This window comes from Hypoxylon fragiforme (genome assembly GCF_022984875.1).
Source record: "Hypoxylon fragiforme strain CBS 206.31 chromosome Unknown GGS25scaffold_9, whole genome shotgun sequence".
In the NCBI taxonomy this organism is placed as follows: Eukaryota; Fungi; Ascomycota; class Sordariomycetes; order Xylariales; family Hypoxylaceae; genus Hypoxylon; species Hypoxylon fragiforme.
The window spans coordinates 1,404,032-1,430,643 of record NW_026054764.1 but is presented as its reverse complement, the minus strand read 5'-3'; the positions used below and the strand labels follow the sequence as shown (position 1 = coordinate 1,430,643).

Sequence of the window (26,612 nt, the reverse complement as noted above, 5' to 3'; positions counted from 1 at the left end):
TGTAGTGTTATGGAGTTATGGAGTTATGGAGCCGAAATGGAAAAAGAGAGGGGATTTTTAAAAAAAAAAAAACAGTCGAAAAATGATTGCATGAACGGGGAGTCGAACCCCGAGCTCAACCTTGCTCTTGAGAGAGTGGAAGGGTTGAATGTTACCGCTACACCATTCATGCTGTGTTATGTTGTGTGGTGATTGATGTAAGCTTGTTAGACATTGAGCTATATAATAGTGATGCATTAGTGCAAGTACCGGGCATCCGGACATCTATCCGTTGCTCATTCTCCAACGGCAAAACGGGGTTAGTGCCCAGGTGGGTTAGGTAGGTATTTAATAACGTATTTAATAACCTAACCTAGGTAGTTCAATTGTAGTTTGTCAGCTTCATATACGAAGTATCGTCCTGTCATCCTACCGCTCAGGTCCGCTCTACTATCTACAGTCTAAATGTTCATCTAGTTAGGTAGGTACTTTTGACATTTTCACCCCAACCTATATCGAATCGAATCGTCAACCAAATTGGGGAAAACCCTCCACTAGAGCTGCCGATACCGTTTTTTGCATTCAATATTACCGTGGCCATAAGGTCAAGGTCCAGGATAAGGACTATCAAAGAGTGCCCAACTGGCGATCTGGATAAGCAATGGATGTCACTGCAGACAAACAAAACTCGGAGAAGGTTACAATGACCACGGAAAAGAAGAAAGTGTGATATGTGATGCAGGTACACGGCGATCCATACATTACCACCTCCCCTTTAGAGCCATGATCGGGCTTTTCTAGATGTTTTCGATGGATGGATGGATGGCAAAGTTGATTATGCATACCAAGGTAAGGTGGGAATTTAAACGCAATACCGTACTTACCGCGCAATATACATAGACCGCATATCACAAAATCGCCGGCGATCATGCCGACATAGGTAGGTAGGTACATATCTGTCAGCCAGGGGCGTGACATGATAAGGCTCACTTGGCTGCGTCAGTCATAATTCTCCTATGCCTCGAAGAGATAGAAGAACCAGGCCAAGCACCACAAGCTAAGAAGAACTTCCGGGGGGGTCACATGTATGTCTCGGACCAATTCAAACAGAGCGACATCTTCTCCAAGTAGATCCTATCGGCATTTGATAGAGAAAAAGGTATAGCGTAAGTGATATCTTTTTTGTAATAGTATTTGACCATTTCCTTTCAGATAGGTTTGCTGCCATTTGACCACCGTCCAAATGGCCTACGGAGGATTCGTCCAAATCAGCCATGCACTGCGAGATTGGGTATTATTTTTCATGTTGTGACTTGAGCTAGGTATACATCAAATGACGACTTCTATAAATGACCTTGGGTTGATTTCGGCTGTACCAAGCTCAATACACTTCAGGAGGACGCTATTGGTGCTTATGAGAGTCTGGGCGAGAAGGATTGCATAGAATGTGAGACTCAGGGCGACCTTTGGCGAGGAACCTTTGACGAGGACTGTTTTGGCGATGTCTTGTGGTTGGCTTAGAGATGGGATAAGATATCTTCTGGGTCCATTTATCGCTGGGAGGATGGTGTGTCTTTTTTTGGCAGGCAGCAGGCGTAGGACCATAGCAAGAGGCTTGAGGATGATATAGTTGGTTCTTGTTCATCACGCAAAGAAAAGAAATATGGCGACTTCCAAGGTTGACATGGTAGGTAGGTATTATAGACGATTTCCAGAAACTGGGCTGGGAATGGTGCAGTTTCCGTGAGAGTTGTTCCGTCTCTGACTTGAAAGAAGCTGATTATCGCTATGGTCTCACCCCAGCCTCACCCATCATAACTCGCAAGGCTACAGGGGCTATAGATCAAACTCAAAGAGGGCAGAACAAAAGCGATGAGCCCTTAGTTTAGGTAGATAACTACGTGTTCTGACAATTGCTAATCTTGGAATACACACACACGTGAGACACTTCCATGTCTCCTTTCATCTCAGTTCAAGATGCATAATGCTCAGTTGCTCCCCTGCCAACCTATGATACTCATTTTAGTGTTTACGACGGCCAACAACCTTCGGGTTTCCTCCCTAATACAACATATCTGGTGGTAAACGAGTTCTAAATGCCACAGATGACGAACCTAGCGTAGGTACGTAAGTAAGAGCAGCAGAATCCAGTAGAGAAACATCAGCAAGCCGATAGCAAAATGAAGCAATTACGTAGGTAGGTATACCGAAGGGCTCTTCCTTCTTCTTCTTTCCGCTAGTTAAACTATAACAGACTGTCAGTATGTCCCGTGATTATAGGTCTTGCACTAGGTATACAGCAGCAGCATCTCGGTAGCCAGGTAGAAGTTAGATAGAAGTTAGGGGGTATATCGAGAATAATAACTGTATTGACGCCTACCTTCCATTCCTCACCAAAGGGAAATGGGAAGGGGGGGGGTCGTGTTGACTCTTTATATACCTTCAGCTAGGTATATATATATGTGTGTGTGTGTGTGTGTGTGTGTGTGTGTGTGTGTGTGTGTGTAGTGTGCTCCGCTACCCAGCAGCTACACAGATGCTACGGTCAATCCTTCCTACGGCTCTTGATATAGACGTATGCTCAAGAAATCATAAGAGGTCTACCTCAACCAAGGCTTTTTAGGGGACATTATACAGACCAACTGGAGACATCTCCAAACATAGGAGACACTTGCAAATACCCAGGTGTTGAGCTTCATACTCGCCGAAACTGCGAAATTAAAGATAACAACGTTGCCCGGCCAAAATATAATAGCTTAGTAAGAAAGGAGGAGACAGTGACGACGTGGTAAGGACTGTGAGGCTTACTTACGTACTATAGCCGGACTTAGATCCCACCGAATGAGGATTGGTGCTTCGGTTATCCCAGCTGGGTCTTGAATGGCGATGTCCCAAATAGCCTCGCGTGGAATTATTCGATGCTGAGTCGGAAGCGGACCAGCGGAAAGACTGATATCCAAGCACGCACAATACTACGTAGGTAGGTATCAGCCATCCTCTTCTATAAAGCCTTTCGAAAGCAGCAGCAGCCTTACTTATCTGCTAGGTAGGACCAGGTAGGTAGTTCTCAACCCCATCGACCACATATATGCCCCAGCATTCTTCGTTCTTGATACCCAATCCCTCTTCCTCTACCCGTGCCGAATCCCACTTGGCCAGAGGACCGTGGGATGTATCATATCTTATTCAGATGTTTTCAGCAAGTTAAGTAACGTTGCTGCTCCTAGGGACTAAAGGCAAAAAAGAAGGAAATAAAACCCGATACGCGTTCACTCCTACACCCGAGACTAAACTCGGTGCGTGGGCGCGGGCTTTCAAAGTCCGCCGACCTCTTTGCCCATTTTCGCGACTGTCGTGGGGCGAAGATCCGCGGGCTCTTTATATTATCGAGAGGCAAGCGAGCGCCGATCTTTCTTAGTTCTGACCTGTAAGTCGGCATGTGAGAGAGCTCTTTTATAGCTAGGCACGGAGGGAAGAGGAGTTGGACAGGTAGGCCTTCCTTTTCTTGTTAAAAGAGTTTTGCTTTCAACCGGCTTGGCGATTCGCGGACAGGTTGTTGAGGTATAAGGAGGTAAGTTTGGAGAGCCGCTGGGATAAATGTACAGGGGATGGGAGTGCCAGATGCGACGTCGAGTAGATTGGATAAGATCTCTGTTGGGATGCCGTTTCACCCGTTCGGCAGTGAAGCTGTCTATAATAGCTATGCACTTTAGACCAGGTTAGGATGTGCGTAGTGTACGGAGTTTAGCCATGATGACGATCAGTGTAATCAGCATAATATATTTGAGAACCACGCGTTATATATGTATGTGCTTCCCGGTTCTTGGCGCCCTGTAACCCTGGACGCAGCATGACGAGAGATGCGTGGGATGTGATTGTCAAGAGTATAAAGGAGAGGTAGTCACCTTGAATGACACCATTTTCAGCCCGTACGGCGCCATTAATGTTTTAATACAGCTTGCTTGGTCTAGAACACAGACAAACCGACAACCAGGCCACACTTCTGTGGAATTGAGGAAGCTTCTTATTGGTGATCGTGAGGTTGTCGCCATGGGTAACGGTCCCTCGCTTCCAGGTCCTCCTGGGACGAGGTTTCGTGTCATTGGTGCTGGAATGTAAGTCGAATTTAGTTGCTTGAAACCGAAACTTTACCTCCAAACCAACTTCTTCACAAATACTCAATAAAAATACGGCAGCGTAGAATGTTTATCCAGTATACACTCCTGCTATGTGAGAACTTGAACTAATTTCATAGGTCACGTACCGGTACCAAGACTCTCAACGAGGCTCTTGCTATCCTTCTCGATGGCCCCGTTCACGACTCGGGGATCCAGTCCCTTGGAGGCCCCGTTGATCAGATAAAAGCCTGGCTCGATATCATGGAGCTTGCCCCAAAGGCCCGGACGTTCTCGGAACAGAAGAAACTCGATTGGCTCATCTCAGAAGTGCTCGACGGCTACGTTGCAACCATGGATTGCCCCGCTGCTACCCTCACGCCGGAGATCATGCGAGTCTACCCCGATGCCATCGTAATAGCCACCACAAGAGACCAGGCCTCCTGGTGGAGGAGCATGAATTATTTAAACAGTCTTATGGGGACGTGGTATCTTCCCCTGGTGGTCTTATGGCTACATAAGACGCAAGTTTACGGCGTATGGCGCGAACGATTCCACCAAATAATGCTGTGGCGCTATAACCAGGAGAAGATTGAAGAGGATACGCTTCGCAAGCACGAGGAACATCTGAGACAGGTCGTACCTCCCGAGAAGCTGTTCTTTTATGAAGTCAGTCAGGGATGGGAACCATTATGCAAGATATTGAACCTTCCCATCCCAGGCCGTCCGTTCCCACACAACAACAGCAAAGGCGATGCCGCACAAACTTTCCGAGACCATATCATAGCAGGAATACTGTCGTGGATGTTCGTACTTATACTATTTAGTATGGTTATTTGGGTTGTTAGGTCTTGGATCCTTCAACGATTCTTTTGATGAGCATAAACCGGCTAGAAACCAAATTTGATGGATAATAATGTACTACGTAGTCAATGCAACAACGTCTAATTGAAATACCTACCTTAGGTACTTGCTTACCTCGGTAGATAATACCACATTGTCAGTCTTGGTATGCAAGATATTAGGGCGCTGAATTTTTGATCCAAGTTCCGATGCCCTGTCACTATGCCGCATAGGTATTAACTGAACGAAGTGTTAGTAAGAAAGTGACACCATTACCAATATTTCAAACGTAGACGGTTGAATAGACACCTACCTAGGTAGATAACTGCATAGGATGATGAAGGCATATCGTGGATGCATCCTGGATGGTTACCTCTGTGGTGGCATCGGATCAAAACATCATCGCATCATAACACAAATACTTGAAGTATTCGTAGTTTCCTTCTAACAGCACGAGTAATGAACAATCAATGTGAAGGGAGTGACTTTTTTCTATCCACTTTGGCTACCTAGGTATGGGATAAGTCGAAATTTCCCAAATCTTACGCATAAACGACAAGCACAGAGCTGGCTCGTTCTGATAAGCAAGACAAGAGACATTGAGCTCATGAAAGAGATGTACAAACACACCTTACGATTCGGCAAGAGGAGTGCCCTGGGCAATCTTGCTCTCACCGTACTTCGTAAGGCGGATGGCCTGGATGGCGATAAACCCAGTAGTATCGCCAGGTGCGAACGTCGAAAGTGAATCCATCGACGCATCTTCCTCGCTGTAGAGGTTGCTGGTCTCGCTGCTGCGGCCAATTGTGTAGGCATTTCCCTCTGTATTCGCGTCAGCAACTTTTTCTTTGACTTATCGGGGAATCTTCACTGGTCTGCGAGGTCAAACTACATACTATATGCCATCATGCGAACGGTTCCGTTCACGTTTTGCTGCGAGAATATTATGGAATTCTCAACAAATTCTCTCTCCGGCGAGCTGTTTACCTATTAGTACCTTTTTCACAAGGCAGAATTTGGCATTAGATACTTACAAGTACATGCCATTGTAAAGCTGTCTACTCCATGAGATGGTGACAAATTGGTCACGGAGTTCTCGGACTTTGCTGTCCATGACTAAGCCTTCAAGATCGATGTGCGCGAGACGGAGAATGGTGAGGCCGGGAGTATCGTAGCAACCCCTGCTCTTCAAGCCTAATACAATTGTTAGGGGTACATTTATAAAGATGGACACATGACTATACCAATAAACCGATTCTCGACCTAGGGGAGCTTGTTAGCAATGTGTTCTAGTGACTAGGGTTTCGCTGAAAATAAAGAAGGTGGACTGGTTTGGCTTACAATGTCAATTCTTCCAACACCATTGTCATGACCAATTTTGTTGAGGAGCTTGAATAGCTCCACAGGCTCAGTCACCTCCTTACCATCCTCAGTAGTGAGTTTAATAGGAATACCCTTAGCGAATTGGAGAGTGAAGTGGTACGGCTTGTCGGGGGCATCTATGGGATCAACGGTCATCTTCCAGAGGTGCTTTGGTGGCTCTTGGTTGGGATCCTCGAGGATTCCGGCCTCGTAACTACAGTGAACAAGGTTTTCGTCCATGCTAGGAAAATATTAGATAAGTATAAGTATAAGTGTAGGCTAAACAGAAGACTAATTACCTCCACGGGGCCTTGGGGGTTGAGGAGACGGGTATATCATTGACTCGAGCGTATTCGAGGAGATCTGCCCGGCCTTGGAACTTGTTGATGAAAGCATCGATTCTCCAAGGTGCAATGATTTTGACCTTCGGCGCCAGTGCTTTTGACTATTAGTTGAAAATTTCTTTCATATCTGAACAAGAGAGCAGTCGCTCGTCTCAACAATATTCTAGTTGATGCCACAATAACTAATAGGTGGCGAGGAACAAACATACCTTTCCAGGCAAGCTCACTATGATACAGATTGTTAGTAAGTTCCTTGTTAAACAGATCGACCTTTCTAGTAAGGTGTCAACATCAGCATTAAGAAGGACGTACAATCTAACTTGGTCATTGCCTTTGCCCGTGCAACCATGGCTGAGTATATCGCACTTATACTCCTGTGCGACGCGAACCTGTCTATAATGCCCATGCGTTAGTCATTTACATGTATATTCCTTATAAAAGACATGATAGGGTTGACTTACTCGCGAGCAATGATTGGGCGAGCCAGACTGGTTCCTAGAAGATATCTGTCTTCCTATTTGGCTTGTTAGATAGATCTCATTTGGCTATTGTGACTATCGGCTGCCATGAAAGTAGTCTCTAGATTGCTTCCGAGACTTCGGGCGTGAGGTGACTTACATAGATGGCGTTACATTGTGTAGCTCGGAATACTATTTCGTTAACGAACTGGGCCTGGAGGTCTCGAATGACCATAGACTCGGCTCCAAGTTTGAGGGCCTAGAGAGATTAGATTAAATTTCTGAGGATGGCATATACTTGGGAGTATACCTTCTCTTCAACAGCCTTCCAATCCTCCTCCTGTCCAACATTGGCAAGGAAACACTATATTAAGGTTAGAAACTGATACACGATACAAAAAAGGTAAAGGGGAAACATACGACGACGGTGTAGCCGTCATTAATTAGCCATTTTAGAATAGTAGAGGTGTCAAGACCTATGATTAGGAGTTTCCGTTAGTCTAGTTGCCTTGCCGGCGTGAATGCCAGTTCAAGAATTTGGGATTGTACCTCCAGAGTAGGCACTATGTGATGAGTTGACGAGTTAGTAGAGAATCATAGGGATATAGGGGCAAATATCATAGTTAGGTAGAAACTCACAGACAGACACGGCCTTTGGACATGATGTCGGATGGTGATAGGTGCTATACTTGATATTTGGAGTTTCTTGAGCACTTGAGGTTCAACAAATGCTACAACTGTCTAGTATACAAGCAATATAATGATCACTTGTAAGTGTAACTGAGTTTGATGAAACGGAGGCGTGTTGAATGTGAGGACTAAGTGTGACTAATAAATAGGTCCGGAAGGAACATTGAAAGGCTTGCAATATGCAAAGCGACTACAAGATAAACTTTTTCTTGGTGGTAACACAGCTTGAAAATTATTTGTGGGGAACTTTCCAATCAACCAAATCCGTTGATAACCTTCGGATAAGAAGGCTAGATTCAATCATTCAGGATCTTACTAGGTACCAGCTTTTTCCGATACCGGAACTATATATTCATATATTTAGGATGTCATTGATGTCTCAGCTGTCAACTTTCAGCCCTTGACACATAACTATGCGAGTTAATTCAGGTAGATCAAGTCAATGGCAACCCCGCCGTTCATTTCAGTCTTTACAAGTTTGGAGGAAATGACGTTGGAGGGGCATTTCGAGGTGGAACCGCGGGGTACAGACCCTTACATTAATTGATCAATTGATGTAGATAGTATTACTATGGAGTCTTATTGAGATGAATTTATAGGGCACATAAGTTAAACTTACATCTCTTACCTAACTTAATAGTATAGTCTCTCTGTTTTCGCCGCGAGCATTGCATGGTAGCTTAGCTAGTAGACCTTTAGGGCGTCAATTGAGATTCACAGATTGAGCTATGTTATCTGGACCTGAGCTAGTTGCTACGTAATTATAGGAGATGATAAGAAATGCTATGCATAAAGTAGCATGCGTGCACTTCAATATTCAAAGATACATAATAGCCCTATCAGTACAACTTTGAATAATTTGGATGATTACCATGTAAATATGCTATCTAAAAGAATGATGTCAACTAAATAGCTAGAGGCAGGTACATCTAGTTAAACATTGAAGATCTATAAACACTCTTGGCCAATCGATAGAATTTGCAGTGAGGTGGGGTACCTAAGCTCTGAGGGCAGAACTTCGGCAAAAGGGAAGAAAAAAATTAATTCGGAGCTTGAGAAGACATGCGATGTCATTCTAAAAATTTCCCCCAACAGCTAATTTCTCAACTCCCCGTTCTACGTCTACGTCGACGTCTAGCACTTGGCCTATATTCCTACTCGCATCAAAAATAAAACAAAATTGGACATAATTGGTACATCTGATTTATCTGTTATATTGCGACGACAAAATTTAAACACTTCCTTGAGCGGCTAATTGCCAGGTCCGCGCATTAAAGACCGCCACTTTGGCACCATGTTGTCCAGAGCTCTTGCGCGCTCTGCGCGACCATCGATGCTCCCAAGATCAACCTTAATAGCTCCCGCTATATTTAGACAATCTAAACCGCCAGTTCCAATATGGGCCCGAGGTATGGCTAAGAAAAGTTCAAGAGGCATTCCACCAAATCCTCAGTCCTCCCAATCCAACCCCTCCAAAGCCGAGCCTACTCCCTCGCCTTCGCAGTCTGCGCAACCTGAGAAATTTGAGAAGTCTGAGAAGCCTGAGCAGCCTGCGCAACATGCCGATTTCCAAGATACCCCTACCGAATCTTCCAGCTCGAAACCCGACCTTAGCTCCCTTCCCGATCTCACCCAAGGTATCCCGTCTACACTAGAGTATGAGACGGCCGGCGCTACCAATAAATCGGCACTGGCCGCCGTTGAAGATGACACGCATGAAACAAAAGAAGGTGGTCGCGGTCGTGGAGAGCTACCAGCCTCTGCATACATCAGTTCGACGGAGAAGCGACGAAATCGATTTGCCAACGTCATGTACGCCCTAGCACTGGGTACCGGAATTCTTGGATTTGCTTATCTCGGCCGTGACTGGGATGAGGATGAAGCTCAGGCGCATACCGACATTCCTACCGGCTGGTCACTTAGCTTATGGTGGAAACGCATGATGGCTCGCTTCGGTGATGTCACGAGTTATTATAGCGAGCCGGCCTTCGAAAAGCTGCTTCCCGATCCCGATCCCATGTTCGAGCGGCCCTACACCCTCTGTATAAGTTTGGAAGATTTGCTCCTACACAGTGAATGGACACGCGAACACGGCTGGAGAGTTGCGAAGCGACCCGGCGTTGACTATTTCTTGCGCTATCTCAGCCAGTACTATGAGCTAGTGCTGTTTACGAGCGTTCCGTTTGCCATAGGAGAGCCTTTAGTTCGGAAACTAGACCCTTTTCGATTTATCGTATGGCCTTTGTTTAGGGAAGCTACTAAATACAAGGACGGGGAAATCGTCAAGGTTGGCCATATTCTGTTTACCAACTTTCTATCAGTATAGTTACTAATATGTCTATTATTTAGGATTTGTCATATCTAAACCGTGATCTGTCTAAGGTTATCATAATCGACACTAAGGCCGACCATGTACGAAACCAACCCGAGAACGCCATCGTGCTCAAGAAATGGGAAGGCGATCCCAAGGATACTGAGCTTGTGGCGCTAATCCCCTTCCTCGAATACATTCACACCATGCAATACAAGGATGTGCGAGAAGTTCTGAAATCTTTTGAGGGCAAGCACATCCCGACTGAGTTTGCGCGCCGGGAGGCGATAGCGCGTGCCGCATTCCAGAAGCGATTTGAGGCGGAAAAACGGAAGCGGAAGAGCGGTATGGGGGCTCTCGGTAGCATGATAGGCCTGAAGCCGAGCAACATGAGTATGATGGTGTCGCAGGATGGTGAAATTAGCCCAAGCGAGGCATTCGCGCAGGGCAAGATGTTGCAGGATATCGCACGTGAACGTGGCCAGCGCAACTACAGGATGATTGAAAAGGAGATCCGCGAAAACGGCGAAAAATGGCTAAAGGAGGAGCAGATGGCCAACGAAAAAGCCCAGGCCGAGGCCATGACAAGCATGAAGTCCTCCTTCACCAATTGGTTCCTACCTGCTTCCAAACAGGGGGAACAGGCGCAAAACGCCAACACTCAGAGTGCCGATTCTACCCCTTCTAAAGCCGAAGGGGGAAATGCCAAGGAATCTTAAAAGCAAAGATATCAGGAAAGGCAAATTGCTATTTCGAATAATTGTATGATAGGTAGAGAAGAGGAGGGAACGAATACCCGGAGAAGGGGGGCAGGAAGGATGGGTTTTGGTGCATTTACAAACGAATGCATCGTGCGCTGCCGTATAGGAAGGAAATATACTGCCGTTGCCACACCTACCTAGGTATCTGACCACTACGTTTACTACATACACTACATCCTCGAACGAACGAACGACAAACTCTACTCATAACCGACAACATTTTTATTTTATTTTACATCATTTTCTCTCCTTCCACCTAGGTTCAATGCATGCATACAAACATCGGACGGAGGAGGGATACCAAAGCATGGCACACGGCTGATGGAAAGGAGGAATTCTCTCTTCTACTTTTTTTGTTTTCCGGTTGGTTGCCATGCCATGCCATGTATTTGGAACGAGGACAAGCCCCCTCGGCAAACGAGGGTTGAAGATGGAGATGGAGATGGAGATGGAAAAATAGGGGGTGGCGAGGTTGGGAGAAGGGAGGGAATAGGGGTGAGGAAGAAGACGAGACATCTGAACGGACCGCGCGTGTGTGTCCCTCACGAAGAAAAACAAGACGATGAAATATAGGTAATCTCTGTATTATGTACTATAGTAGTGGCCATAAAAGCCAGTGAAGCGACTCGAGAGCTAGCTTCATAGGATCTGATCTATTCATACGCCTCGGGTGCGGTGTATGAATAGGTGCCTTAGTAAATATAAAACAAAATCGATCCATCCACCGAGTGGGCGAAATTGTTACCGTGGCGGGTGTCGGTGGACAAGGTCTACCGAATATATCACGTATTGCAACACAATGGTAGGTAGTAGCATACACGCTGCTGCGTTGCAGCAGCGCAGAGTGAGATACCAAACATGTGGTGTATAACTGTATTAATATCTGAAGAGAAAGAGAAGACTACTATAAACGGCTATCTAACGGTTAGATGAATCTACTTATGTGCGTGATCACGCATTATTAATCGATGTGTGACTAACCTATATTCCCCATTCTCCCTTAGTGGTATTTCAACAGCGGGAATAACCCCTATTCGCGAGAATCGTTCTGAACTTCATCTAATGAATTCGTGCATTCCAATGATAGAAATTGGAAGAAATGGTTCCAACTTAGAATTATTCTGATTCCAAAAAAAAAAAAGAAAAAGAAAAAGAAAAAAACAAGCTTTGATTTGCCTAGGTACCTACCTATAAACCCCTGAACCCCTAAACTAGATTAATCAATCAAATAGACTTAAATCTCACCGGCAAACAGGCCAGATGGAATGCATTTCTCAAGAAAATCTTAGGTATAGTAGGTAGGTAGGTAGACAGTGGTATTCATGTCACAATAAGAGGAAATATTCCACACCTGGGCATATTCTGATACAGAATCCCCTTTCTTTTCCTTTCCCTCTTATCGGCAATGCTAGGTACCTAATCAACCCCCCCAACCCCCCCAACCCCTTTTCTTCTACCTATCCTTCCTTCTTTCCTCCATTAACCGACCAAATACTTAAAAGGCAGACTTCCCTAAGATAAGAGCCATCTCCCGACCCCTATCTACCTAATCCCCCTCTTAAGGTACGGAAAGCAGACAGGCAGACAGATAAACAACCCATCTACCCATCTACCCATCTAACCCGTCGTTGTCGCGGTAGTAGTGCTAGCAGGCGGCCACGCGTCGTGCTCGCGGCACCACTCGCAGCTGGGGTTGGTCTCGCACTGGAAGTCACTATTTATTTACCCCCCTTTGTTAGCCTTTTCTCTCACCCTCTCTCTTTCTCTTTCTCTTCCTCTTTTTCTTCTTCCCTACCAACAATTCTCTACAACAAAAGGAAAAAGGGGGCAGCTTACTCATCCTTGCACTTGCAGTACTCCTCCAGCGAAGCACAGTCCGGGCTGTTGTCGACGGCGCCGGTGATCTGTACTGGGGTCGGGGTGGTGCTCGACGATTCGGTGATGAGTTTGGGTGTGGGAGTGGGCACGGCGAGGACGGCTGTGGTGGCGCCGAGGAGGGCGATGGTGAGAGATAGGAGGGACCGCATTGTTGTGGTGTTGGTGAGATTGGCTTGTTTTGGTGAAGTTGTTTTTTATTGTCGACGGTATTGAGTTGATGTTGACGTTGAGATTGTTGAGAAGTAGTAGTTTTATGCAGAGGTGAGAAGTTGAGAAGGTTGAGTAGTATGAGGGCGTGGTTTGGTCAAGGCGGATTTGATGTTGGTATGGGGGAGGGAGGGGGTTTATATAAGTTCAAGATATGTGGTTCTTCTGTAGTATGGGGTCTATCCGAGGAATCATGATGCGGTTCCTTATGAGTAGGTATATCTAAGTAGGTGTATATATAGCTAGGCATTTACCACGTAGGCATTGCATTACCGGACTGTTGCGGCAAAAGAGTGGGACTTGGCGGCGTTGAGATCAAAATCTCGACCGACTCATTACCTATCCAGGACTCAGTTCATGTTGCTCACGGCAAACTCTATACCTGTACAATACGGCGTACAAGGCCTTTCTATTTGGGGCAAACGTCGGCACAAATTCATCTCGACTCCACGTCTCGTCAAACAGAAACTGAATGGAAGAATTGATCGTGCGATAAGATCGTTCGGGTAGGCCAGCATGTTGATAAGTCGGAACAACAACCCCATAAACCTTTTGTGGTCAATCGTTTGGTACTAGCTAGCACTGCAGCTTAAGTTTTCTTTTATTTCGTCTCAGTTCCTCCACAAATGCGAGGCTATGTTGTACCTATTTCCAGTACTCCCTACCACCGGCGATCTTCCTCACTCAGGGAAGAGCCAGGTGGCCAAGAGTTGACAGGGAGGCTGTTCACGTGGGTCCAGATCATGTCCACGAATAATACTATCATGTCACAAAACGGCCCATGTAGATAGCTGGTATCGAGTCGTTGTTGTTACACGCGACGGCGTGATAGCTAACTCGAGCCGCACAAATGTCTTGAGCGTGTGGTTCTGTACACTCTAAAACAAGGCCGTTCCGATGATTCGTGCTTTCCGGGTCGTGTCTCTCTCCTCGTAGTCATGCGACGAGAGAGGCTTTGTCATCATACCCAATTCGAGGTGTTTGCTCCTTTCCAGGTACCCATAGAAAGACTTGTATGCCTCTGATTTTCCACTCATCTTTGTTTGGAAGCTGACTGGGCTTGTCTACCCTCAAATCATCCAGAATACACCGATAATGAATCGACGGAGCAAAAGTCCCATGTGCCACAAGATTGCGACTCCTTGACCCCAGCATTGATATGCCCCAAGAAGCGTTGTAGTTCCTTATCCAGGTACTACATTCGAGACATGTGGATAGAGGTGTACTATGTGGGCCGTTAGGGTATCTTGAGCCGAAAGGAATGTATGTGCTTGTGCCTCCAAAGACTGGAGTGACTTCATATGTGAGGCCAGCCGGACTTCAGCTGAGTGGGGGTAAAAACGGCAAGTCATGTAGAAGGTACCCCGTTATACGCGAAACTTCGGTGAGTAGGCTCCCGGATATCGAACCAACCCCCCAAGCCCCTTGATACAAACCGGCTTATAACTGCCGATAGGGTCAAAGAGTATGTAGGTACCAAAGTATTATACATGAATGACCTCGGCGAGGATGTGGTAGAATCTCTATATCTACCTCCGAGCTGGATATGGGCAGTATAGGAGGAAGAAAAAGCGGTGTTTGTTCTCTATATTGTATATGTAAGCAGAAATTGGGGAAGTCGAGCCGGCGCTGTGTTTCAAAACCCGACGTAACTATCCGCAATATCTGAGTAGATCAGCTTAGATGGGGATGGGGCGATATCCAGGGTCATTGACCTATTAGGTAGGTACTGTGCTTAAACTCGAAGCTCATAGGAAGATAGATACTCGCACATGCCATGACATTTACCGAATGCACGTACCCGTGCTACCCAAAGCAGAAAGGCGAGTTACACATCGATCATGTAGCTTTCCACCTTCCACCACCGTTGCCTAGACCTCGTAAGGGACGGGTTTGGTAGGCGCAGGCAAGCTTCGTCGGGGTCTGATCGAAATCATCACAGATCGCGTATAACGACAAAGACCAGAAAGCAGTACCTAGAAGGTGAAAGTGTCAGCGGCAGCGCGGCACCAAACCGCTCACAAATACGTCGCTATCATGCGTAGTAGAAAGTCTCTCATAATAACCAACACCATTCTTTTAGGTTGTCCCCGGAGCCATTTCAATGGTGTCCATTACGCCGTCCACGCCGTTTGCCCGTTCAATCCAACTGGTATGGCAGCCCCCTTTATCCCCGAAATTATATTATATACAGTCCATTTATATCATATTACCCAAGCCCGGCCCGTCGTATAGTACATCAATATCGTCAACAGGTAGATATATCCTTGTATAAATCATTGGAATACTTTCTTGCAGTTGCTTTAGGTAACTCCAAACTCCTGTTGGGGCTTAATATCACACCATGAATGGTATCATGCAACATATGGTGAACTATGATTCGAAGTCCCCTAGACGCCGCGTTTATAGAAATGAACGCACTCGCTTATTACTTTTGGAAGATGTTATGTTTCAAGCACTCCCGTTCCATCCGAAAATAGGAGCAAGGGCCATTGCATAGAGCCAGTGTTTGTGGCGGTGGCGGTGGTTGTCGTAGGGGTATTATCCATGCCCACTCCCAAGGCCAAACCGCTAGTTGCGTTGCCATCAACATGGGCATTGGGCCTCGGGCCAGAACCGCCTAGAGACATCAGAGCGCTGGCGCTATATCGATCCTGATTATCGACGATGGCGGCTGTCCAGTCTTGCCAAGTATTTCCTACTGAAGGCTGTTGCCGCCACATGATCTCCGGTTGCGTCATCTGCGTAGCTTGTGTAGCAAAGGTTGCTATGGGGTTGTGTTCCGTCATCTGAACTTGAGCTTGTACTTGTGCCTGTGCTTGGGCTTGTGTATGCGCATGACTCACTTCCACCTGCCCGGCTGTCTGCGCGTATAGGAAGGAGTTATTAGGATCAAAAGGTATAGTATTAGTTGTATGAGGCGCGGGGTTTGCATATGAAATCGAATATGCTCCAGATTCAGGAGTGGCCTCGGAATAATAGTTATTACGTGGTGTTGAGATGACGTGGCTCGTTGGTCCGTTCATCGTCTTCGTATCATTATGACTAGGCGCTATATTGGGTGCCGTAGGTAGATTAATATAAGGTGGTGAATGTGGAGATTGCTTCAGCATATCTTGTGATAGTTGTGGTTGGGTGACTGGTCCGTTGGACTCTTGAAGACGATCATGCTCTATCCAGGCAATAGTACGATCGATAATAGACGATACTGCATCATGGAGACCCATTCCGCAGCCTGTCGAGGCAATTATGGGTTAATGATGTGCGTAACTGGGGGAAGATTGCGTACTTACCCATAAGATCTCCAGCCTCGGCTAAGATGCTTCGCCAAATATTCATGTCCTTTCGAAGGGTCTGTACCTCAGCTGCATTTGTTTCATGCCGTCTTTCCCAATGCGCAACTAGAGTGCAGAATATAGCCGCAACATATATTGAAAGACAGTACCATGTTGTGTCTAATGACTTCAACCTATACAACTTATGCAGGATCTTTAGCATGTACATTGCCGTTTTCTCACATATTCTTGTATTTTCTGCGACCATCTTTGGGTTGTTCGTCACACAGGCAGCTGGATGCCGTAATGTCAATCCTGGAATGCTCACATTAGTATCTCATGTGATAAGGGTATTATAAAAAGCAAATGTGATTTCGACTTTTCTTATTTGTGCATTTTCAGAAAGCCCAGAAAGCCCAGAACACGAAAGGGGTTGTTCAAATATTGGGGATTTGCTTACGGAATTCGAGACTCATATACTCAGCGTATAGAGCGAACATAGATTGATCTGGCTCGAGTTGTCCTCCGTCTTGAAACTTCAAGGTGGGAGGAAGATTGTCTCGCCAGGCTTGAAGTTGCTCTTCGAGTGTCCCAATCACGGTGGTATATCGGTCAGGATCTTTCCTTAGGCAATATACATGAGCATACATTTCGAGGAATAAAGCAGAAATCTTGAAAGCACAAATGCCGATTTCGAAAGGACATGGAGCTGTTCTTGTTGTGTCAACACCATCCTTAGTAAGAAGTTCATCGGCTATCGGCTCAGGAAACCCAGAATCGATATCCTCTAACCGAATAGGCATGGGCCGTCCCATTCGACCATTCAAAGTGACAGCAGTCGAAAGAATTGCCCACCATACTCGTTTACGAAGCTCGTTCTCCAGGTTGGTTTCTTCGTCAGGCTTTTTCCAGGCACGGTGCACGCCGAGCTCAACAGCCATGCCAAGACAATAGTTGCTCAACATATTACTAGTATTAGATTTTGGGAATCGCATGGTATGGACGGCCATCATGGTTAAGGCTTGGAGAGCCTGGAGGGAATGGGATACAACCAAGTCAAAGAACAGGCTTAAAGCGTAATGGTAGTGCTTATTCGACAAGTCATCTAAACGCGCTCTCTGTTCGGGCTGCTCACGATTTCGAATCCCGTATTGCATATATATGGAGGCGAATACCATGTGAACCATAGTTGTTTCAGCCACAGTGGGTTTGAAGTTGGGGTCATCGTAGAGACGACCCAACTGAGACCATTTAGTATGGACTTGGATCAAACTAGTCGCGTGTTCGGGGAGGTAGACTTACGAGGGACATGAAAGTAGGCTTGTGCAGGACGGGGTGGAAAGGATAAATCATGAGAAAATACCATTCAGCATACGTGAAAGCGTCAACCTTTGGAGGATAGTCAACAGGAATTAAAGGGTTTATGTTTGTGGCGGACTGCAACATGGCCACGACAGACCTGTTGTAGAGTGGTGTTCGAGCCGGGGTATCAGGAGAGGGTTCGTTCATGCCTGGGGCGTCGAATGATCCTATATCTATAGTGCTTCCAAGGATAGAAAGGGTCATGCCCTTAACAGAACTTAGGGGTGCTTGGTCAGCACCAACGCCTATATGTGCGTCCGCTGGTCTCATTTCGACATTGGAACGCAAAGAGTTTGCGAAAGGTATGGGAAAAGCTCGATGTAGATCCTTCGTCCAGTTGGACGATGTGGGCTGGGCCCATTGAGAAGTCACTACTGAATTCCCTATAGAATCTTGTATTTGGCTTCCTACGCCTTCGTCGGGGGTAGTATTTTCGGCCGGTAACGAGGCTGAACGCCAGGGTTTAGTTTCGAGACCATTTTGATGGAGGAGTTTTTCCAGTTCCCGAATATGATTCAACATATCCGTCTTTTCACGTTCCAGCTCCTGCATGTACCCTCTCCGTTCCGTACGCCCCGTAACGCGATCGGTCACGTAACATTCGAGATTTTGGTTGATACAATGCGAGCAGCCCTCGGGCAGAGCATCGCAACGGATCTTGCGAACCTGACAGGACCCATGTTAGATCTCGGTTGGTGTTTGGCGAAGAATTTATAGGATCATCATGACCAGGCCAGGTCAAGAAGGGGTGTCTGATAGTTGGCAGTACAATGGGATGGAATGGTAGCGAACAGTTTTTCAGACCATCCTCCACCCTCCCCTCCACCCTCTGTCTATTTCTCTCTCTCTCGCACACACACACACTCTCTCTTTTCAGTCTCTATTCAACAAACTCCTACGCGCACACGCACACACCACACACCGCACACAGAGAGAGAAATGTACTCTCCTTCTTTCTTTCTTTTCCTTTATGTATATATATAATAGCCGAATGAGACACATACCTTGCATCGATCGCATGCTTGTCCCGTTCTCGTATACGATTGAAGCTTGCTTTTCACAACACTGGAGAAGTCATTAGAAGCAGCGCGGTCGCGATCACGTTCACGATCTCTGTCTCTGTCTCTGTCTAATCGAGGTAATTTTAATTTGGAGGTTGGGTCGGATGAGTCTGGATCGATAGCATCACCAGGCCGTTTAGGCGGCCGGCCTGGAGGCATGGCGACACGAAAAGGTTATTTTCTTGTTTCGAGTTTCGAGAAATGGAAAGGTTGATCGTTGGCGTTGGCGTTGGCGCACAAAACCCGTTTTAGAGCTTTAGAGCTTTTTAGTTAGAGCTTTTTGGAGCTTTTAGAGCTTTGTTATTCGCGACAAATAAGAAAATGGAGTTTCCCGAAACCTTAACAAGCTTTGAGACCAGATGAGCGTGGGGAGTGGCCCCTTACCTAATAAGAATAAGAGCTAGCAGGCATATGGGCAGTTGATATATTTGGTATTGTACCCTGAAGTTAACGGGCATGAGCGGGTTATTATGGTTCTTGAATGGCCTGAGATAAGATTCAAGTTAGACCTGGAGTACTGGAGGACAACGTTGAATGTTGAACATTTAAAACGAAGGTCAATTTAATAATTGAACATTGAATTTAAACATTGAAAGTTATGGGTTTGTACCTACATGTATATATGTAGGTATTATACATACACATATCCATGGATACTATGCATGTACCGGCCTTACTGCCTCCAGGGTTATACATATGCAAGTATAGATATACCTACATAGTACGCACCTAGTACACATGTAGGAGCTACAATGTAGCACTGCTAGCTGCTAGCTGCTAGGCCTACTAGGATAGTGCTAATGAAATGCATAGAATAGAATGTTTTAATGGGCATTGAAGGACTAAAATACCAAAAGAACCTTCTCAACATTCCATTAATAAACTACACAGCCTCGAGCCTGTCCACACCTTTTTATGCCTTTAATGCTCCCTCCCTCCAGAACCAAGCACCCAAGCGTTTCAATTCAAAAACAACAACCACGAATCGTATGTATGTATAACTATATACCCACCTATTTATCTATATTAGTACCTACCTACCTACCTACCTACCTATCTAGTGTAGACATCAAGATATTTCATAAAAGAACGGAATATTCCGCCAGCTTTTCACTTGTGATTTCGAGAAAGCAATTCGACCTATGGAGATCGGATGGGCATGACGAGCGCCCCGGGAAATTTTTACACTGTCAGTGATAAAGTAAGGTACCAATGGGGTTCGGCTCATTCCATTCGTCATCCGCTGCCGTTAAACCCCCATCGGATCCTCGCTCTCAGTCTCTTTTCCGCATAGCGCGACGCAAGGAGTCTTCATCTTAGCGTTACGTCTGAAATCGGAAAGACGATCAACACTTGGGAGGGTCTCAGGAGTGACCTTGCAAACTTGTCTCTTGTCCACATGGATACCTCACAGCCAATTGATCGCCCATCAATTGCCCATTAACTCAGATACTGAATATTACCTAATAGCGGTGAAGCTCTTCCATTTGAGAGCAGTCGACCACGGCATGCCCACGTATCACGGCATGTGAGATAAAGATGAGCATGGCTGCATGATACTAGACCTAGAAAAAACGGCGGCTCATGCAAAAGTCTTGGGCTCATCCAGACCATTCATTGCTTTAAGCCCTATTAATGGAGCCGAGAGATATTTACCGTGGTTGTACTCAGTCCAGCAAGCTCATAGATCATATCCAACTACTCGGTATTTTGTATGTGTTGTAAGTATTAACTCTTATCACGATATGGATGGTGAGATGGCTGTTATACTCAAGCAGACATCCATAGACATATTCAACGTCATTTCAGCAGTCGTCGTTCTTTATCTTATCAATCAGAACTAATTAGGCATAATGCAGTTGAAAGTTGAATTACTTATATAAGTTGTAGTAACAACGTCTAACCTACTTTGTTCATGCAAGTAATTATTAAAGCTTCATCGGCTTTGCTCGTGCCGGCGGCTTGTCGATCTCAGGTGAAAATACGGGCGAACCAGACAGCTGGGTCAGCCTTATATGGCTCTTCAACTTAGCTCATCGGGTTTATCTCCGTTGATAATAAGCAATAAATGCCTACGTAGGTATTGATTGAGAATGCGTAGGTTGGTGTGAAGCTACTTCTAGATATAGCGAAGGTTGCGGCTAAGTCTAAAGGCTTCGAATAGGGGTAAAGGTATTGGCAATATTGAAGCCCTGCTAGCAATAAACAACTAACCCTGTTAGAACAAGTGTCAGCTGTTTGCCAGCTGCCTGCCATGCCCCTCCATATCTTATCCATACCCCACCATCAATCTCATCGCCTACCCTAGGTAAGTAGCTATAACATGCATCTTAATCATTACATGAATTGCTCACTCAACTGGCTTATATCTCATATTGCCATCTTATACAAAACGACATCTTCAATCTCACTACAAAGATATAAAAGCTTGCGAGAAAAGACCTCACTAGCGATGGCCTCCAATGAAGACAAGGCCACAACACCACCAGCAGGTCTGCTAGAAACAATCCAGCTAGAACATGTGCCCTCAACACACACAGTGCACATTGCCGCCTTCAAGGATGTCACCAATGCCGAGTTCCTGCAACAACAGCTGCTGAGTCGGAACGCCGAGTTTGAATATGCTTTCATCGACGCCAGTTCTGTGCGTAAATTATCTTGATCGCTGCCCACCCTCTACCCACGTCTTAAAACTCAGGAGCACATGACAAGCACTCTTGCCATCCGCATTTTGCTTTGGAATTTCAGAGAAGAAAAGGGGGAAAAAAGAAAAGTTATGGCTAAATACTAATGTTCATAACCGGAAAACAGGTAACCTCGCGCCTCCAGGTCCTCGCCGCCGTGTTCAAGGCGATAACGGTGCAGCTAACCGGGAACATGAAGACGCCCAACCTGCACTCCGAGATCGTGTGCTCGCTGAGTCCAAATAAAAACGTATGTGCCTAAACTGTCCACCTACCTACCCTCTCTCTCACTTACTCTTTCACTTGCTATCTTATCTCACCTACTCACACATCCTCACCACCACCTGCAGATCTCAGAAGCCTACCGACGCTTCGGCATAGCAGCCAGCAGCCAGCACCTCATCGTCGTCAAAGTCCTCATCCCCCCCTCCTCCCCATCCCCATCCCCATCACCCCCTCTAACCCCAACTACCATATCATCCCATCTCCACGCCAACATCCACGGCACACCCCTCATCCCCTTCACCGACGCAGTCCTGCAATCGGAGCTCACGGACTGGGCGAAGGTGCGCAAGTACTACAAGCTCAACGGGAGCAGCTGTCTGGACGCGTTCGGGGATGATGAGGTGGAAAGGAGGAGGAGGGAGACGGAGATGTTGGTTTTGGGGGGTATGGCTTTGAGGAGTTTGTAGGGTTTTGAGGGTCAGGTTGGGTGGAAATGGATATGGATATGGATAGACCCAATAGACCCAAGTCAAGTGATTGTGAGTGTGAAGGGGGAGTGAATCTACAAGGACTGCAACACCAATACACCTAAGCAACCACAAACTACACATATGTCACACCCACATAGCCACCTGAAACATCGGAAAGTTCTGCATTTTTTTTTCAATTAAAAGCAGTATCGACCAAAATACATGGTAGGCGGCTAATCGTACCTACTACCTAGTTAAGCGGTACCTAACCTATCAGAGCACCCCCTCCCCTCCCTCAAACTCAAAGCAACCAACCCGTTTCGATCAAATCCTTTGATCTACCCGCCTCCCTACCTACCCACCTAGCCCAGTACATAGCAATGAGGAATCCCAATAACAAAAAAGTAAACACACTGTAGGTACCTAAACGCGATACCTTAAAAAGGGAAAAAAAAAAGGGGGGGTGCCCCGACCACTCCACCCGTGGTATCAATTCATAACTTCATTTCACTCCTGCGCAATGTCATGCTTTTGTCTTTTGTGAGGCGTTATCCCCATCTCCGTCCCCGCTCCTCAAAAGGAAGTCAGTCCCATGCCCAGGTACCTCTAAGCAGCCCCCAACCCCAGACTCCCCCTTACCCTCCTCACAACCTCAGCCCACATCGCATCACGTCCACTCCTCGTCCTGGCCACCGCATCCCTGTTCTCGTACGCCCTGCGGAGCAGGTACTTCATGCACTCGCCGGTGGTGCCCCAGACGATGTACTTGTACGCCTTGGGTGTATCGTCGTTGCCCTTCGCCACGACCGCGCGCTTCTCCTTCGCCGCGAGAACTAGCTCGCAGCTGATCTCGTCGGCCATGCCCTGGAGCTGTGCGATGGCTAGTTCGGTGTTGCGGTCGGCCTCGGGGCTTTCGCGGGTCGTGCGCGCGCGTCGCACCGACTCGAGGTTGTGCGATCCGAGGACGACGCTGACGCGTGGGAATGACGTTGCCGCTCCGTTCTCTGGCTGTAGAGTTTCTCCCCATTGTCGGCAGATGAGGCTTGTCGAGATGCTGTCGTAGGCTGCATCGGTCTGCTCTTTGGTATCGTGAATGATATACCTGGGATCGGCGCCTAGGTACGCGCCGCGCACGAGCTTGACACCGAGTGTGAAGTTGTCCTTAGCCGCAGCTGCGAGATGCGCCGAAAGCGTGTGCGGTGTGGACTTGAGGTATGCCTGGTAGGTTCCGTAGATGATAGCATGGCCGGGGATCTTGTTGTGTTTACGCTGGTATTCAAGAGTCCAGTCGTCGATGCCGGCCTGGACAGCCATCTGCTCGGCATCGAAGAGTAGCGGGACATTTTGTTTGGCAGCAGCCGCGCAAATCTCGTCGATGGCCTGACGCAGGTGCTTCGGCGGGGGTAGGCGGTTCTTAAGCGCGTACAATGCTTGTCGTCCTGCGCCGCTGAACTTCAAGGCAACGAAGTCACCGGGTTGAGCGAGTCGCACTGTTTCCAAGGTACCAGCAGCCCAAGGACCAATCTCGTTGCGCAGACATTCGGCGGCAAGGGGGCCTTCGTCGCAGGGGGAAAGGGTGCGTGTTTGTGAGTCGCTTAGTACGATCTCGCGAGCATAGCCTAGGATTACGCCAGTGAAACCGATATTCTTGAGGCCGTCGATAGTGCGGCGGACCTCAGCGGGATTCTCTCCAGCACAAAACTGAGAATAAAAGGTTTTCTTCAAGAACCAGCGGAGCAGTGGGTTCTTGTCTGGGTTGAGGATCCCTTTGTTGGAATGGGCAAGCACATTCATGATGGCGAGGGAAGGGGGGAGGAGGACTCGTGACGATGAAATACTAGTCGTGGCTAGATTTCGGATTACCGTGGACAAAGGAAGCACTGATAAGGGGGCCGACTTAGACATTGGAGGTGCTTGGGTTGGAAAATCTGTGGGAATGTGGCTTTCTGATGCTGTGCCGGCCAAGGAAACTTGGGGTGCAGAAGATGCTACGGGAGGCGAAGACCTTGTCGAAGAAGAATGAAGGTTTCTAGTTGTGGATGAGTTCAATGCTCTCGTGGTCGAGTACATGTGTGCTCTGCCGAGATTCCGGGAGAGGCCATTGTAGCCTATGACATAAAGGCCGCAAGATTTATAGCTTATCGAATTTGCATAAAGTGGTAGAAGGGACGACCTTGCTAACACCTTAACTTGTACCATTGTCAGTTATCTTTGCGGTATTTCAGTGTCAGGCACGGTCGATGTTGACTAAGCTTTCTTAATACTAGGAAAGGTAGAGTGAATAAGGGTGAAAAGGGATGGGACTGAGTAGGTAGGACTTAATAGAGGACTAGGTGACTAGGGAGATGATAGTGAATAATGGAGAACAATGAGTTCAAGAAAAGAAAAGAAAAAAAAGAGAAGAATGATTTTAAATATGAAGAAATAGACTGACTACCTTATAGTTTTAGAGATCGCAGGTTTACTACCTGCCTACCTACTGATGTATCCATCTGGTTATTCTAAGCGGCTTCTTTATCTCCGGAATCGCAGCAGCGTCAGTTGCACTGCAAGTTGAAAGCCGACGGGGGCGCATCGTACGGCATCGACGAAGTTCCCTAGGTTAGGGGGATGGCGAACAATCCACCTCGAATCTCCGATATTCCAATCACGACTCAATGACATGGAGATACTGCATGGTCCAATCCACCGGAACTCTTATCATCTTCGATCACGTGGGTCCGTGAATTTATGAATGCCGTCTGTAGCCGTGGATGTGAAAGAAGCCAGTACGCATAGTAAAACTAATAACGTAGCCATTGTCCAATCAGCGACAAACCCGCGGGGTAGCGGCTTCAAGACCCGATAAAATGTGAGTAATAGAGAGTAATAGACTCTGCTTAGCGCGTCTAGTAGACCTGGTATGCTCCCTAGCAAGCCTAGCAAGTAGTAGCAACTCCCTGGCTAATAACCGTGACTGTGTTGGCTTCTACTACAAAACTAGCCGTGGGCATGGAAAGGTCAGGCGAACGGGTTTGCCTAGCTTCTGCTTGAGCCGAATGTAGTAGGAACAAGCTGTATGTAACAAGCTGTGACCCCCTTACTACAACATAGTATGTACGATCTGGATGGTTCGAGGCCTGCGGGCCGGCGTGGGGTACCCTTTCTAAGCCAAGCTTAGCTAGACCACCCCGGACATACCTAGTTAGACATTATTTGTCGCAAAAAGCTTCGAAGTTGCGATGTTGGCCGACGCCGATGAAATATTATGCAGTAAATTATAACGTAACCTGCATTTCCCAAGCGGGGCTCATATATTGTTGTTGATCCGGGCTTATGTTTTTTTCTGTTCTTTTTCCCTGAAATATGACCTTCTGACTTTGATCGTATCAGTCAAGGCACCTAACTTTAGGCTTCTCACCTCACAAATAGGTTTCGTGTTGTAATAGAAAACCCCGCAGCCCGATGAAACGGTAAGCTGCTTGGTGCGGTTACGTTGGAAATCCTATCCAAGGAGCCGCAGTATCCAGCGATAAAAGTTGATGGTAGAGAAACCCGTGACCTTGCAACGGCTTAGGTATTCGGTGTTATCATTTCCTTTGGCTAGTTTCAAAGGATCGGCACGATAACTCATGTCGTCTTCTCCTCAAGCTGGGTGGCTTTCCCGATTTGTCTTCGGATAAATTCAATGTATCCGACAGGTCGGCCTTTGGCAAGAGACATGACGTCCTGGATTGCTCCGTATGCAAGCCCAAACTTGAGACCCTTTCTAGCGGTTCTGGCAGTTTCTGCCGCAGAAAAGCGATCTACACCATTCGGAAAGAATAGTTAGACTCAAAGTATAGTTACTGGGTAGCAGAAGATGTAGCAGTAGATGAACAAAATACTGGGGGAAAAAACATACTCCAGAAGCTGAAGCCACCAGCCACTGCAAGACTAGCCATAACAGTGCTGAACATATCTCTGGTCCCTCGATATACGTCGAATAAGTTCTCGGCGCAAAATATAGCAGTGCTCAAAATGCTAAGCCTGGCCCCATTCTTCATGCCCTCTTTCAACCCACCAAGTGCTAAGTGATAATTCTTGCTCTTGTGGTATAAATACCAGCCAGTGGTAGTAGTAGGGAGTCGGTGGGCATGCTCAGCCCTGTATCGCAGTCCTGCCATCTTACTACCATGCGCAAGGCCTAAACACATGCCAATACCAAAGGCTGCCACGGCTGCAGCCGGTATTCGTATGAAAGGTGGGATAGATAGGCGAGACTCTTTCCATGTCTGGGCGTACTCTTCACGAGTGGGAGTCCATTCCTCTCTGGTCGGCCTGTCGCGTCGAGTCATTTTTAAGATTGAAGTTGAATATTTGATTGGAGCTTATAATGTTGATATGAACGTGAGTGTCCGCGTATATGTTTCTATGGTAATTGAAAATCAATTTGAATGAAATGAGATAAAAAAACAAGTACAGTATATGCACATTGCTCTTTACACTTTGTCTTTGCAGCTTTGTAAAAATCAGCTTCAGACGCTTGGACCAAGTGACAAGTGATTATTACTCCACTGTTGCTTTTGGGGGTGGCTTGGCACCGTGGCAGTTGGGTCACTTGGGTGG

General features: G+C 46.7%; 9 protein-coding genes and 1 non-coding gene across 10 annotated transcripts; 3 read left to right on the top strand and 7 right to left on the bottom strand.

The window, feature by feature from the left end:
• Positions 1-87: 87 nt before the first annotated feature.
• GGS25DRAFT_t108 lies at positions 88-172 on the bottom strand. Its single transcript has one exon. It is a non-coding gene; the product is annotated as a tRNA-Gly (tRNA).
• Positions 173-533: 361 nt separating this feature from the next.
• On the bottom strand, positions 534-1,133 carry GGS25DRAFT_451562 (uncharacterized protein). Its single transcript, XM_049258838.1, has one exon. It carries the CDS (start codon positions 955-957, stop codon positions 607-609), a length of 351 nt encoding a protein of 116 aa, XP_049113095.1. The 5' UTR covers positions 958-1,133; the 3' UTR covers positions 534-606.
• A 3,087-nt stretch (positions 1,134-4,220) lies between these two features.
• GGS25DRAFT_451500 (uncharacterized protein) lies at positions 4,221-5,218 on the top strand. The gene has a single exon (XM_049258837.1). It carries the CDS (start codon positions 4,359-4,361, stop codon positions 4,968-4,970), a length of 612 nt encoding a protein of 203 aa, XP_049113094.1. The 5' UTR covers positions 4,221-4,358; the 3' UTR covers positions 4,971-5,218.
• A 350-nt stretch (positions 5,219-5,568) lies between these two features.
• On the bottom strand, positions 5,569-7,763 carry GGS25DRAFT_525471 (argininosuccinate synthase; the record flags this gene model as incomplete). The annotated part of the gene is made up of 14 exons (XM_049264791.1): positions 5,569-5,759; positions 5,834-5,916; positions 5,978-6,131; positions 6,182-6,200; positions 6,279-6,540; positions 6,599-6,737; positions 6,853-6,869; positions 6,956-7,036; positions 7,105-7,157; positions 7,262-7,360; positions 7,412-7,465; positions 7,522-7,577; positions 7,651-7,664; positions 7,741-7,763. 14 exons carry the CDS (start codon positions 7,761-7,763, stop codon positions 5,569-5,571), a joined length of 1,245 nt encoding a protein of 414 aa, XP_049113093.1.
• A 1,212-nt stretch (positions 7,764-8,975) lies between these two features.
• Positions 8,976-10,961, top strand: GGS25DRAFT_451362 (NIF-domain-containing protein). The gene is made up of 2 exons (XM_049258836.1): positions 8,976-10,078; positions 10,141-10,961. Exons 1-2 carry the CDS (start codon positions 9,086-9,088, stop codon positions 10,819-10,821), a joined length of 1,674 nt encoding a protein of 557 aa, XP_049113092.1. The 5' UTR covers positions 8,976-9,085; the 3' UTR covers positions 10,822-10,961.
• Positions 10,962-12,432: 1,471 nt separating this feature from the next.
• Positions 12,433-13,094, bottom strand: GGS25DRAFT_451298 (uncharacterized protein). The gene is made up of 2 exons (XM_049258834.1): positions 12,700-13,094; positions 12,433-12,577 (listed from the first exon to the last, which is right to left on the bottom strand). Exons 1-2 carry the CDS (start codon positions 12,888-12,890, stop codon positions 12,481-12,483), a joined length of 288 nt encoding a protein of 95 aa, XP_049113091.1. The 5' UTR covers positions 12,891-13,094; the 3' UTR covers positions 12,433-12,480.
• A 2,193-nt stretch (positions 13,095-15,287) lies between these two features.
• GGS25DRAFT_451346 (fungal-specific transcription factor domain-containing protein) lies at positions 15,288-18,345 on the bottom strand. The gene is made up of 4 exons (XM_049258835.1): positions 17,526-18,345; positions 16,684-17,464; positions 16,242-16,538; positions 15,288-16,183 (listed from the first exon to the last, which is right to left on the bottom strand). The coding sequence occupies exons 1-4, from the start codon at positions 18,135-18,137 to the stop codon at positions 15,393-15,395; spliced, it is 2,481 nt and encodes an 826-aa protein (XP_049113090.1). The 5' UTR covers positions 18,138-18,345; the 3' UTR covers positions 15,288-15,392.
• A 2,350-nt stretch (positions 18,346-20,695) lies between these two features.
• Positions 20,696-22,353, top strand: GGS25DRAFT_451098 (uncharacterized protein). Its single transcript, XM_049258831.1, has 5 exons — positions 20,696-20,818; positions 20,869-21,290; positions 21,458-21,580; positions 21,681-22,250; positions 22,303-22,353. The coding sequence occupies exons 2-4, from the start codon at positions 20,970-20,972 to the stop codon at positions 22,020-22,022; spliced, it is 786 nt and encodes a 261-aa protein (XP_049113089.1). The 5' UTR covers positions 20,696-20,818; positions 20,869-20,969; the 3' UTR covers positions 22,023-22,250; positions 22,303-22,353.
• GGS25DRAFT_451122 (proline dehydrogenase) lies at positions 22,240-25,075 on the bottom strand. Its single transcript, XM_049258832.1, has 2 exons — positions 24,506-25,075; positions 22,240-24,209 (listed from the first exon to the last, which is right to left on the bottom strand). The coding sequence occupies exons 1-2, from the start codon at positions 24,515-24,517 to the stop codon at positions 22,632-22,634; spliced, it is 1,590 nt and encodes a 529-aa protein (XP_049113088.1). The 5' UTR covers positions 24,518-25,075; the 3' UTR covers positions 22,240-22,631.
• GGS25DRAFT_451141 (uncharacterized protein) lies at positions 24,989-26,612 on the bottom strand. The gene is made up of 3 exons (XM_049258833.1): positions 26,557-26,612; positions 25,909-26,504; positions 24,989-25,810 (listed from the first exon to the last, which is right to left on the bottom strand). The coding sequence occupies exons 2-3, from the start codon at positions 26,339-26,341 to the stop codon at positions 25,635-25,637; spliced, it is 609 nt and encodes a 202-aa protein (XP_049113087.1). The 5' UTR covers positions 26,342-26,504; positions 26,557-26,612; the 3' UTR covers positions 24,989-25,634.